The 14190-nt window shown below is 43.2% G+C and overlaps 1 protein-coding gene across 1 annotated transcript in view; it reads left to right on the top strand.

The window, feature by feature from the left end:
• The window catches only part of RUS2 (root UVB sensitive protein (Protein of unknown function, DUF647)), a 34722-nt gene extending 29899 nt beyond the window's left edge, over window positions 1-4823 (top strand). The window contains exons 9-10 of the mRNA XM_088978742.1: window positions 4067-4189; window positions 4273-4823. Of these exons, the coding sequence (XP_088834868.1) occupies window positions 4067-4189; window positions 4273-4698 (549 nt within the window). The 3' untranslated portion in view covers window positions 4699-4823. The remainder of the gene's footprint in view (window positions 1-4066; window positions 4190-4272) is intronic.
• Window positions 4824-14190: the final 9367 nt, after the last annotated feature.

A 14190-nucleotide genomic window follows, 5' to 3' on the forward strand; every position in this document is an offset into this window, starting at 1 on the left:
ACTCAGAATTAAGGAACCTCTTGAGATCATTAACTTGTTGTATATCATTGCCAGTAAGTAATATCGTCCACATAAACAGTAAGGAAGGCAACCTGAGTATCTCTCTTCCTAACTAGGAATGGCAATGACGCGAGGCAGGGCCAAATTTTGCATGTCTTGTCCTCGACCCCAAACACAGATGCTCCACCCCGAACCTCACTGGGGCTAGAAATCCCAACCCTATCCTCGTTCTCGTAGGAAATGGGGATCCCCAAATTTGCCCCGCCCTGCCCTGGTCATTCCTACTTGCATACTTACAAATTTGTTTTTTCTTTATTTTTTTGAAACCTACCTAGAAGGCTAGAACTATATTATATTTTGTAATATAATATAGTATAATATAATATATAATATTATAAAAGATAATATATATTACCATATATTAAAAGTTATATATATTATGTAATATAATATAGTTTGGGGCGTGTTTAGGGCTGGAGTCAGGGTGGACAAATAGCATCCCCGGTTCCTAGAGTATCGGGTTTCCTTGAAACCTGCACTGAACCCTGACCAGGGCGGGGCAGGTGGTGGCGTGGAGTCCCACGGGAATGGGTCAAATTGGCATCTCTTGTCTTAACAAAGAGGGTATGATCTGATTGAGTTTGAGTGTAACCAAACTGAACTAGGGGGAATGGACATATCTACTTTTGCAGTTAGTTCACCAATCAAGAATGCATTAACATCAAATTGATAAAGGGGCCAATCACAAATCATTTCCAAAGACAACCCATACACTTGGGTATACCCCTTGGCAACAAGTCGTGCCTTATATCTCTTAATTGTCCCATCAACATAATACTTGATGGTGTAAACCCACTTACAACCAACAGGTTCCTTCCCAACAGGCAAGTCAACAATGTCCCAGGTATTGTTCTTATGAAGTACTTCTAGTTTAGCTCTCATAGCATCCCTCCACTTTGGTTTGACCAAGGCTTTAGGTATGTACTTGGGAATGGGTTGTGAGGAAATATAGGCTAGGAAAGAATAGTAGGAAGGGAACAATAAGATGTAAGAAAGGTGTTTGGAAATGCAATGAGTTATACATTTCCTCTTAACTTTCCTCACAACAATGGGTAGGTCAAGGTCTAGGCAGTGATTTAAAAGGCGCGCCTAGGCACACAGGCGAAGTGCATTTTAGGGTAGGCGCCTCGCCCAGGTCCTAGGCACAGTCCATTCATAGACCAGGCGTGTGCCTTTTGAAAATTTAACGCTTTTTCATTTTTTTGAGTCTAGCGGCTGGGTCGGGGGCTCTGCCCTCGGACCCTCATGCCATGCCCCTTGAGGCCAGCCCAAACAAGTCCATGTTAGGGTCTTAAATTCCGAGTTTTCACACAAAAAATAATGATTTTATAGTTTTAATTGCTTTTAAGAAGATATTTGGTAATGTTGTCCATTCATTCGGCCTAATAAAATATCTTAAAAGAAATTAACACTATAAAGTCATTAGTTTTTTTGTGTGAAAACTCAGAATTTAAGACCCTAACATGGACTTGTTTGGTCTTGTCTCGAGGGGCGTGGCACAAAGGTGGCTCGTAGAATTAGAAATGTAATATGTCACATTAGCTACTTGATTTAATTGAGAAAAAAGAGATTGTGGGATTTATATGCTTGAAAATGTTTTATATGTTTGATCTCATTTTTAAATTCTCATTTGAATATGCTTTACATATTATGTTTATGTATTTTAATTTTAGATAATATGTTTTTTAAAACATTTATTTCAAAATTTAAGTTTATATTTTTATTAATATTATGCTTTATAATTTTTTGATTTTTTGGCTTTTTTTTTGAATTTTTTTTGACTTTTTTTTTTTAAATTGTATGCCTTGCCTCGAAAAGGCACACACCTCGCCTTGCGCCTTGCACCTTAGGTGCAAAATGGCCCTTGCGCCTTTTTTGCGCCTTTCGCTTTTAAAACACTGGGTCTAGGAAGGAAGGTACTGGAGATGGTGGTGTAGGACCTATCCTCTCTTTAGTGATTGGAAGCACTTGAGGCTTAACTAGAGGTGGGGGTGTGTTTGGCAGGTTGCTTGGGGTGTCTTTTGTAGCTGGTGAAGAGGTTCAAGTGCATGGATGTTTTAAAGCTAAGGAGAGCGAAGTTTTGAAGGCCCGCAGTCCAGTTGTGGATCTAAGTTCTGGTTTGGGTTTGGATTGCATCTGGTCGGGGTACTCCTTTGACAGTTTACATTATGTCCTTGGGAGCAGGAAATCCAGACAGTTGGCGGACTTCTATGACATGGTGGTTGCAAAACCAAACTCTAGAGGAACATAAAGCACCAGAGGGGTACAAGAGGAAGGGGAAGATAGCAAGTAAACTGCTTTGATCTTCCAGATTCAGTTTTTTAGTGCCTTTGTTGTTGTAGTCCTGTTTGGGCCTGCTGAGTTGTTGGGCAGGCTTTGTTTTTGGGTTCTTGTGGAGTCTGGTAGTTGTGGTCAAGCTTTTTTTTTGTTTTTTTTTTCCGTGTTTTTTGGGCATGCGGGGGTTGTGTTAAGCTTTTCTTCTTATACACCTTGTATACCCCTCTCTTTTTAAATTAATCTTTACCTTACCTTCTTCTTCTTCAAAAAAAAAAAAAGAAAAGAAAAAGAATTAAGGAATCCTACTGTAGGGTAGGGATGGCAATTTTCCTCATCCTCGGTGGGGACCCGACTTCCCCGACCCGATGGGGTCGGGGATGGGGATTGTTTTGGTGGGGCGGGGACAGGGATGGGTATTAATAGGAACCCCTGATTGGGATCAGGGTCAGGGATGGGGATTGAGGTCCCCACCCTACCCCGACCCCGATTATGTATATATATTTATTATTATATATATCAAAACATAGTTAAAAAATTATTTATAATTTAAAATATTTATTTATTTTAAGTAAATTTAGTTTTCAAGTAAATACTGTTATATATAAAAAATTTTAGGGATTTGAGTCCCCGTGGGAAATCCATCCCCGTCGAGGATCGGGGATGGAGGACAATTTATCCCCGACGGGGATCGGGGACGGGGACAGGGATTACTTTTACAATCGGGGTTGGGGACGGGGAATATGTTCACCCCGAACCCGCCCCGTTGTCATTCTTACTGTAGGGTGTTGAAAGGACCTCATATAGTGATGGAGAAGCCTCAAGTTGAGATTCTCCAGCCTTTTCCTAGTGCATCACCTAAGACTGGTCTTCCATTTGCCTTTCAAAGGTAGCACTTTTCAGCCATATTTGGATCCAAAGGGGATGTTGTCTCTGCTGAAGCAAAAGTTAGTCTCTTCACATGGGGATTCAGCTCACAAAACAGTCTTAAACTGCCTTAATTCCTTGATAGACCAGCCATTTTCTTATGGCAAGGGTTGTAAAAAATTTTGTACATCTATTTGCATTCTCCTCTCGTGTAGTCACTTTTTGCCACATGTAATACAATCAATAAAGTTACTTCCTCTTACTCTTAGGAGTAGAAAAAGAAGAAAGAGAGAATAGTACATGAATGTAGGAAAGATTAACCATTAGAGGTCTTATATCACCATTACCTCTTTTCTCAACACCACATAGAGGTGGGGATCAAACCTGTGGAACTTAAGGCTCTTTGCGGTATGTTTGGTGGGCCTCCCTTAGTCCCCATTGATGTGTATGAATACCCCCCAAAAAATACAAATGGAGTTTATGCAGTGCATCTAATCATGTTATGAAATAACTAGATGCATTTATTAGCAAATCTTTGATATTCATCAGTTCAAATCCATGTGTTGAGTCTGAAGGCAATGTGTTGATCTTAAGTATGTATTTTCCTTGATACTGACAATTCCCTTGATCATGATTTTTAGAACAGTATGTGTTTCTTTGATATTAGTCTCAACTGTATAAATAATGCCTTCTGTTCTCTTTAGATTAGGTATTTCTATCTAGGGCCAAGTTGCATACTTTCATGGTTCAAGCAGAACTGCATTTTGAGCTTTTATCTTGGGAAAAAGGAAGAAATAAGTTTTATTTCAGCATCATAAATTATGAGATTCAGAAGTGACCTAATGGTTTTAATTTTGCTATTCAGTTGCTGGTTGGCCCTCTTCTTTCTGTGCTACACATATACAGTGTGGCTGAAGAAATACGAGCAGCTCCTGTTAACACATTGAATCCACAGAGGACAGCAATGGTTGTGGCTGATTTTCTTAAGGTGTGATTGCAAGCACTGACCTTTTTTATTATTGTATTTTCTTATATGTTATATCATCTTATTCTTTCGCTGGACCAAACTAGACTGGAAATGTATCGAGCCCTGCAGACTTGAGATATAGAGAAGATCTCTTATTTCCTGAAAGAGTTATAGAAGATGCTGGAAGAGTGAAGGTGGGCAGGGCGTTACGCAAGGTTGTTAAACCTTCCAAATTTAATGAACTTAGAGAAATGTTCCCTGAGGAGAAGTTTCTGATAAGCCGTGGAAGTAAATGGACTGACATGGTGTTGGAGAACAGTGCAACAGGTGAAGATGCGTTGAGAGGGTGGCTGGTTGCTGGATATGCTGCAGAGATGGAGAAGTCTGGTCATGGGCTGAGCGATGTAGTCTTGCAAGAGGCTTATGTGAAAATGGATAAGTTGTTCCCATCATTTTTGTCTGAACTAAAGATCAAAGGATGGCACACTGATCGTTTTCTTGATGGAACTGGAAGCCGTTTTGCATTGTAATGTTGTGTATATTTGGTTATTCGTTTATTTTAAACTCCTGTTATCCAATGCTTCCTCAGACATGGTCTTGTATGAATGCTTGAATGGCATGTTGATCTACAGATTCTTTAGTTGGCCTGTTTTCACTGTTTGGAGGGTTTTATTAGGAATTGCCTTATTGCACTTGTTGGACTGAGTTTTTCTTTTTTATATTTTACGATGTATTTAGGATGTTGTAACACTTCTGGCATTTAATCAAACAGAAGAGAAAGAGAACCGAGGGGAGTTAACTAGAAATTTTAAAGGTATTCTCCCATGAAATCGGATTTGCTCTTCACATAGTGCACTTCATACCAACGTCACAGCACATCTTGGGAACATCTTGCCATGAATGATAAAATCAAGTATGAGAGTTGTTCTCAATGCATGGCTGAAAGGGCTGTGATGGTGGTGTGTCTGTGAGGAGCACCGCTTTTTGTGAGAAAGCCAAAAACCAGTTAAAAAATTGTTTAGTAAAAAGGCTCAAAAAGTTTGCATAAAAAAAGCCCATTTGAAAAACTAGAAAAAAATTCCATTTACCTTAAGAATCTATTTTGAACAAAAAAGCTTGTGACCAGCCAAACATTAAAAAGTGCTTTTTAAAAGGCCCATTTCAAAACTAGGTCAAAAAACACTCCCAAATGCGGAATCTTGTACCTGAGTTAGGGTTAGTGTTAACAAGTTAAAAAGAGAACATGCCAGAGCCTGAGGGTTGCCCCCTATTGTGGGGAGAGAGAGAGAGAGAACTTAATGTTTTTGGAAGTTTGTCATAGGTCTTTGGCCCGTTTTGGTTTTACTTTGGTTAGGTTCTAGTTGTCTTTTTGGAAGCTTGTCATAGCACCTCATTTTCTTTATTACCTGAATTTAATGAATGTTAGAGATGGGAAGGGCTATCAATCTCCAGATACTGCTTGTAAGCTGTTATCAAGATTCACTCAGATGGTTTCATTGATAATAAGAAATCGATTTCTTCAATTCTTCCCCATCACCTCGATCAAACATAGAGCTGCAACTGGCAACCGAAACAGTAGGCTCTAAAATATATTTTTCTTCCTAAAATAACCAGGTTATTTTGTACTATTATCAAGTTGACCATTTTTGGTGATTGAGCAAAGATGTAATTTGAAGTTATTTATTTATTGCTTATCACCTTTCAGCAGCCAACTATAACCTGGTCCCAATGGCCTTCTCTGATCCATCAGTTCGATAGATTGATTCAACTTCTTGATAAGCTTGATAGATTCAACCTTTTCGGAGATGATGCAATATTTGACACAGTACAATTAAAGAGTAAGGTTTGAACATATCACTGTACAAATAAAGTATGTGTATTAAATTTGCATGTACATAAATTCTGGGAAGCAAATGGAAGCGTCTGATGACAAGATGTGCACGCGCAAATTGAAGACCTTGTCAAACTGGTACAGATGATTGCTTTGAATTACAATTTAGAATTACAAATCAGTTAACAAGTGCTACTTGCAACGAACTTTGATTTGTCGAACATGGGATGGGATGACAATGTATTCAGTATTCTCATAGATAATTTACATCAGGCCATGACGAAAGCCGGTTAGACTGAATCAGCACAGCATCTGAGCAATGGCCTGACGACGTTGGGGTGCACGTTTGAGTGGCTTAGCTTACAATGAATGGGGTTTATTAAACATGGTTGTGCTTAAAATAAACTCATTACTTTAATTAATTGTTCTTCCACTTTCCACGGACGAACATGCTCCATTCAGAACCTGTGGTTTTCTCTTTTATCTAGCATAAAATCTGCATTTCAATGTAAGAGAAGAGGTGACCTATGATGTATCTCCTGGGTTAATTCTTTCTGGGTTTTCTTTGGGCCATGTCATATCCATAGCCCAAACAAGAGGGATAATGTTATGATGGTCTTTGCATTTTGTGCGTTTTCCTATTCTACTCTTTTTCAAGTCTAGCTTTAGTTTGTAATGCTTATGACTCTTCGTGATCAGGAGATATGAATGTAGTCTTCCTGGGCTGCAAGTTTATGATCAGAAGATATGAATGTGGTCTGTTGTTGCCCGTGACAGATGAAATCGCCCAACTTGAATAGAAAAGTAAAATAAAGAAAAGGTAAAAAGATAAGAGAGAAAGTAAAACAAAGGGATTCTATCTTTTATTCTTTGATTGTTGTAAAAAATATAAAAAAATGGTGGCAAAAGAAAAAGTTGAAAAAGTGTCTATTCAAGTATTCTTAATTAGGAGTACAGTGGATTAATGAAGGGTAATGAAGGTTGAGAAAAAGGGCTACTATAGGTTCATTCATTATCATTTATATTTTATTCTTCAGTCAAGTTTTGAATGGGTATCTTCATCAATCAAATATACAATTAACTAGCCAATAGTCTCAATTTGAGTCTTGTTAAAGCAATCTTATACATTAATCAACCATCCATTGTTTTCATTTTCATTGAATGAATCCAAATGGATTGCAGTGAGAACATTTAATTATATTAATAATTTATGTATAGAATATAAATAGATGGGTTCTGAAAAAATGGAGATGATACTAATTAGAGAGAGGGGGGGGGGGATTGACTTGACCATCTATACCTACTCAGGGCCCCGTCTTCTCTGTTTACATTATAAAATCCTTAAAAAGAAGTTCTAACCTATCATATACAATGTTGAGATAAAACTAGTACTTCAGATTTGAAGCGAAAAAAAAAAAAAAACTAGTATTTCAGATAAATAATAACCTATATATACATACAGCTTTAACGGGATGACATAGGTCAGTCGAGGTCTATGTATCATTTTATCATCAAGTAATTAGGAGTGTGGTAGCGAATTAAATAAAATTTTCTACGTGACAAATGAAGTAGGACTCGATGCAAATAGAGGAAGAAGAAGCCTTTGTCTCTTTGCATAACCATGGATTATTAATTAGTAGGTTAATAAAATAATGTAATATGCACGTAGGACCAACATAAAAGGTGGAGTCATGCAAGCCCATCAACCTGGAATACTACCCGTACTCTGGGTTGGTTAATTGTTTCTTTCAAATTGTCTTCGTTCACTTGAAATCGACACAAATGAAAAATATATTATTTGATAGATTGGAACGAGTAAATGGAGAAAACGTCTTGGCTTGGTATACTTTACTGTCATTGTTTTAGTGACGACCCAAATTAACGGGCAGAGAGAGAATCGATTTCCTGCTCTCAAAGGATTGGATTGAACTTAGGTCCCGTTTGAGAGAGAGAGAGAGAGAGACTCGATTTCCTTATCTTAAAGGGTTGGGTTGAATTTAGGTCCCGTTTGGTTCACATGTAGGGGTTTGGAATCGGAACAATTCCAACTGTTTGGTTGGGGGGAATCAGAATCCTATTCTCATTCTTGGTAGCAAGGTTTTAAAAATCGATCAGGAATTAGAACCGCTTTGACCACCGATTTTTGGGTCAGTGGTTCGATCGTCCAGTTTGAACAGATGGTCCGTTCCAACTTAAAAAATTAATTAAAATAAAAGGCCAAAAACCGTTGTCAGGGTTGAATGGGTCGACAGTTCGACTGCTTGGGACAACAGGTCGCTGACCAAGTTAGCAATTTTTGGCTAAGGACCGGGTTAAGAGTGAAACGGAACTGGTTGCCTGGACGGTTCACAAGGCAAATTATCCAACCGTCCGGGTCAATGATGGTTTGAAAACACTACCTGGTAGAATGACATTCCCCTATTTGAGGGAATGGCCATTCCCTCCCCCTCCCTTGGGAATGAAATCCCATTTCAACTGATTCCAATTCTTATCCGAACCAGACATACTAGGGGAATAGAACATTCTGATTTTGATTCTAAAGAATTTTGATTCTAATTCCGATTTCAATTCCAACTGTGTACCAAATGGACCCTTAGAATAATCATATTGAAATGAAGTTACATGCGAATTGAAAATGTCTCTCCTCATAGCAATGGGCATGGTGATTATGAACACCACATATTAATGGAATGATGCCATTAGTGTGGGGAACGGAATGGTAGATATTAAGTAGGTGTTTGGAACCATGCCTTTCTTCAGAAAAAGGAAAAAAAAAAAAACGGTGTCATATCAGTGCCATGTTTGAAATCCTGATGTTTGATTATGTGTTTTTTTGAAAACATTTTTCAGACCATGCCTTTGAAATAAGGAAAGGTGTTGATGGAGTGCAATCCGGCCGGTCTTAGCTGTCAATGGTCTTGTCTCTGACTGGAGCAACGGGGAGCCTAAAATGGAGAAGATGATGGAACTCCGGGGGGAACCCGGTGAGATAACTCTGAAGCTCAATTTAGTATTCTCTCAAAGGCAAGATAAAGACTAGATGGCGCAAAGTTCACATACCTTATTATTGGGGGTAGGAGGCCTTTTATAACCACTTCGCGCACTCACTCTGAGGCCTCTGTCAGGTCGGGTATGATTATCTCTATTTCTGCCAGTTCAGGTGTCATCCTTTCTACTGGGACAGAATCGCCACTGCTCCTTGTCAGAGCCGTCTCTGTAACTGGAGATGGCGGTGTTAGGTGGCGGTGGCAGGTGGCCGTTTGAAGTGCGGCAGTCAAGCGTCAGATTCCAAGTCAGTCAGGTGTGCCGCCCCTAGGCACAGACTTCCTCGGTGTCAGGCATGGTACGGTTTGTTCAGTTTGGCGTCCTAGAGGCGAAATGCTGGAATGGTGAGCGAGGTGAAGTCTTGAGTTTGGAGGTATGTCCTGTATTGCCATAGTACAGACCAGTTCAGTGAGGTGAGTCCCGAACTGCTATAAGGCGGGCCAGTTCGGTGAGGTGTGTCCCGAACTGCTATAAGGCAGGCCAATTCGGTGAGGTGTCCCGAACTGCTATAAGGCAGGCTAGTTCGGTGAGGTGTCCCGAACTGTTATAAGGCAGGCTAGTTCGGCGAGGTATGTTCCAATCTGCCATAGGGCATGCCAGTTTGGGTTTGACTTGGGGCCCAAGGGAGAGTTCGGGTTCCCAATAGTGAGTTCGAGCTGCTGGTAGGGAGTTCGGACTGCTGGTTCCTCCCTTTGGTGCTCGTGCCTTAGGCGTGCTGTTGTACTGAGCTGTTGCCTTTGCCACATGTTGCGTGATTACGAGGTCGGGCCAAATCTTCCTTCATCAATTGCCCCCCACTCCTCGTGCTAAGGGTCCTGTCCTGGTGCGGGGAGTTTCGCGAGGTGGTAGGTGGATTTGTCCCGTACTTTGGATCTTGATAGCGCGAGGTGCATTGTCAGGGTTCTTTGGTTTTCTCGAGCATCCAAAAGGCGGGAGACGCGCCTACCTGCTTACAGATGCTGACAGACGTGGCGGTGCGCGCTTATTTCAAATTTCAAAAAAGCGCGCCGCTGGGAGACGTGACAGTGGGTCTTTTGATTTTGAAAAAAGCGTGCCGCTGGGAACATGCGCTGGCAGTTGTCAGTTACAGAAAGACGTGTGCCGGTGCATCATCAGTTTCAGAAAGACATAAGCTGACGTTTCATCAATTTCAGAAAGACATGCGCCAATCACGTCTCAGTCTCAGGGGATGTGTGGTCAGTGCGAATGTGGGCCATCGGATTGGCTCTGATCTGCACTGTTGATTCTCGGTTACTATGGGTATAAATAGTAGGGGACCCCAGTCAATTTGTCACTTCTGCGTTTTGCTTCTTGAGCTCGCATCCAGGCCTTTCAGTTCACGTCTAGGCCTGTTATTTCGCCTTCAAGGATTTTTGCTTGTTCCAGTTTCCGGAGCCTTCAAAACTTTTTTTCGGGTGAGTACTTTCCTGAATCCACCTCTTCTCCACGATGTCTAGCTTGGATAGCTCAGACGATTCTTCAAGTAGGTCTGATGTAGGTTCTATGAATCGAGTCGCATCCCTCGATGGCCTTAGTGATCTTGAGGTGGAAGTTGAGGACGACTTCGAACCCGTAGGCCGAGCCGCTTCGGGCAATTTGGCGTCTACCTCTCATCGAGGTCGGGTGCTAGATAGGTTTGGTCCTTCGACCATGATGCCCGAGGGGCTCCAATCTCTTATTATCTCTTACAATTTGCCTAGGGGGTACGCCTATTTCATTCCTTCGAGTAGCTTTCCTTGGGAACACGGTCCAGATGAGATCATGATATTTCGGGAGCAGCTCGCTGCGGGGCTGCGATTGCCTTTTCACCCCTTCTCGTCGAGGTCATAAACCACTTCGGCGTTACCGTTGGCCAGCTTCATCCGAACTCTATTCGTAACTTGGTGGGGACAATCTCCCTTTTTTGCGAATAGAGCTTCTCTTTAGACTTGGAGATATTCTCCTCCATTTTAATGCTCAAGAAACAAGCGGGTTCTCTTCCTGGGGGTAGGCGGACATATTACCTGTCTCCTCGCCTGGGCTTTAAGCTCTTGCACGAACTTCCCAACAAGGTCCCGGCGTGGAAGCGGGACTACTTCGGGGTGCGAAGTGCACAAGGGTGGTCTTTCCAGACCGGGTGGGGGGAGGCCGCCCCTGATTCTGATGTCACTCTCGATAAAGAGATGGTGAAGGGCCTCCGGCAATGGGCACGGCTAGGGCTAAAATGCCATCAGTACCTAACGGAAGCCAAGCTTATTGCGGTCGACCTGAGTTCGGGTAGGTTCCTTGCTCAGAGGTTTCTTGTTCGCTTTGTTCTTTCATTTTTTCTAATGCCAAACTCTGTTTTGCAGGTGTGATGGACTCAGAGAGGACTCACAGCGGGCGCCTGTTCCAAGGCATGAAGAGGAGGAAGCGAGTCGCCAAGCGAACTCATACCGAGCTTCCCCAGGATGCGGAGCCTCAAGTTCCAGACTACACGTCAGAGGATCCGCCCAAGGAGTCTGAGGTGGCTCCTTCAATGCAGGAAGTGGCAGGGGCCCCTTATGCCGAGACAACTCACACGGGTGCTCCCACCTACTCTAGTGCTCCTACTTACTCTGGGTCCGCTCATACGCGAGCTGGGCCCTCAGGCTTGGGAGCTCAAGGGGAGTTTAGGAGCATGCTGTCACCGAACTATGCTCTTCAAAAGAGTAGGGAGGCCACTTTCCCCGATGAGATCGCGTCGTGGATCGATCTTCCCTTGAACCAGATCGCCTGTCGTGCTGTAACTCATGCTATGGTGGTGAGTCAAATTTCTTGTCGGTCCTCTTTGTTTTTTATCCTTCTTGCTGTCGTTAATCACTTGATCCTTTTGGTAGGTGAACTCTTCTATTCATGCCTTAGTGGCCCAGGTGGAGAGGAGCTCGAGGCAGGCATGAGCTACCGAAGAGGCTTTTCGTGCCGCCGAGGCGAATACCTGAGCTGTTGAGGTGGTTGCTCATGCTGCCGAAGAGGCTGCTTGCGTTGCTATGGCCGGGCAAGCAAGGTCTCAGAGGGATGCCGAGGCCATGGGGGTGGTCGTGAAGCATATGGCGGACCTGAGGCTGGACCTGCAGCATTAGGTTGAATACCTTTAGGAGGACATAAGGGAGAAAACACAGATCTTTTCCCAAGGCATTGAAGATGCTAAGAAGAAGGCCATTGATGACTATATCGCCTCATTGCACTTTGATGACCTGATGGTGGATTCTTACAAAAGGGGATTCAAACTGAGCCGGTGGATGATCCGGAACACGTACCCCGAGCTCGATATTAGTGCCATATCCACTTCACGTATAACTCAAGAGATGGTCAACGCTGCTGATGGCGAGCCAGATTTCGAAGGCGAGGCAGGACCTTCGGGTGTCGTTGAAGTGCCTTCTGATGAGGAAGAAGTAGCTTCGGACTTGTGATTTTTTTTTCAAATGTACTCTTCCTTATCTTGCAATGGAATGGACTTCTCTTTTGTTTAAGTGTTGTTCTTTCTCCCGAACTAACATAATTGCCGAGCTGATAATATGCCTGATCTGTTTCTTGCCCGGGTTATTGCACTCGCGTGACTGTTTTGGTGTTTAATACTTCACTTCGCCCGTCTCTTTACCTATGCTGTGGTTCCTTTGTTAGCTCGGCATCATGGCTTAGGCTTTGGTAGCGATTCCGTCCACTTCGCTTGGCGGTCTATAGGTAGTATCGCCTCAAGTTGACGATGTTCCATGCTTGGGGTACTTGCTTGCCTTTCAAGGTTTCAAGCTCGTATGCCACTTCGAGCGCTCTCTTTACTCTGTAGGGCCCTTCTCAATTTGGTCCAAGTTTACCTACGCCAGGTTCGGGCACCATAATCTTACGGAGAACCAGGTCGCCGACTCAGAAGCTTCGCTTCTTTACTCTGGCATTGTAGTACCAAGCTACTTGTTGCTGGTAGGCCGCTGTCCGAATGTGCGTGAGGTCTCTTACCTCATCCAGTAGGTCGAGGTTGGTACGTAGATCATCTCCATTTGTCTGATCGTCGTATGCTTCTAGCCGCAGTGTAGGTATTTTGACTTTCGCTAGGATTACTGCTTTAGTGCCGTAGGTGAGGTTGAAGGGGGTCTCTCCCGTGGCAATTTTTTTTGTAGTCCGATGAGCCCATAAAACACTTGGTAGCTCATCCGCCCACAACCCTTTAGCTCGGTCTAGATGTGCTTTCAGTCCGCGCAGGATGGCTCTGTTCATTACTTCAGTCTGACTGTTTGCCTGCGGGTGTGCGACCGGTGTGAAGTTCTGACAAATTCCCATATTCTGGCACCATTCTTGGAACTTGATATCCTCAAACTGCTTGCCGTTGTCGGAGATCAGTACCTGAGGTAACCTGAAGCGACATAATATGTTCTTCTAAAAGAAGTTCTGTATGTTTCGGGCTGTAACTGTTGCCAGAGGTTCAACTTCTATCCACTTTGTGAAGTAATCTACTACCACCACTGGGAACTTTCTCCCACCTGTTGCTGGCGGGAATGGCCCCAGGAGGTCGATGCCCCATTGTGCAAAGGGCCATGGGCTGGTGAGGTATTTGAGGTCGAAAGTAGACTGATGGTGGATATTGGCGTGCTTCTGACACTTGTCGCATTTTCTGACGAGCTCGACGGCTTCTGCCTTCATCGTTGGCCAGTAGTATCCTTGTCGAAGTGCCTTTTGGGCGAGTGCTCAGCCCCCCAGGTGTCCACCGCAAAGACCCTCATGAGTGTCGTGGAATACGAGCTCGGCTTCGGCATGTCGTAGGCAACGCAAGTAGGGGAGTGTGTAGGACCATCGGTACAACCGTTCGTCTATTATGACGTATTTGGCTGCCTAGCACTGCACCCTCTTGGCTGCATTGCGGTCCGCAGGGAGGGTTCCATCTAGCAAGAAGCTCGCGAGTGGGTCATTCCAGCTCGGCTCTGCTTCAAGGACAGGAGCGACCTCCTCTGCCCCACCGAGAATGCTAGGCCGAGGTAAGTCCTGTATGTACATGGTTCTCATGGTGTTGTGACTCGTGCTGGCTAACCGGGATAGATCATCGGCCTCAATGTTCTCTGACCTCGGGATTTGCCTGATGAAGTGTGATTAGAAGTTGAGCAGGACCTCTTTTACTTTCGCTAAGTATGCGATCATGGAGAGCTCACGTGCTTCGTAC

Source organism: Nelumbo lutea, chromosome 3 (assembly GCF_056320005.1).
Source record: "Nelumbo lutea isolate HS-2025 chromosome 3, American lotus-T2T, whole genome shotgun sequence".
NCBI classification, from domain to species: domain Eukaryota; kingdom Viridiplantae; phylum Streptophyta; class Magnoliopsida; order Proteales; family Nelumbonaceae; genus Nelumbo; species Nelumbo lutea.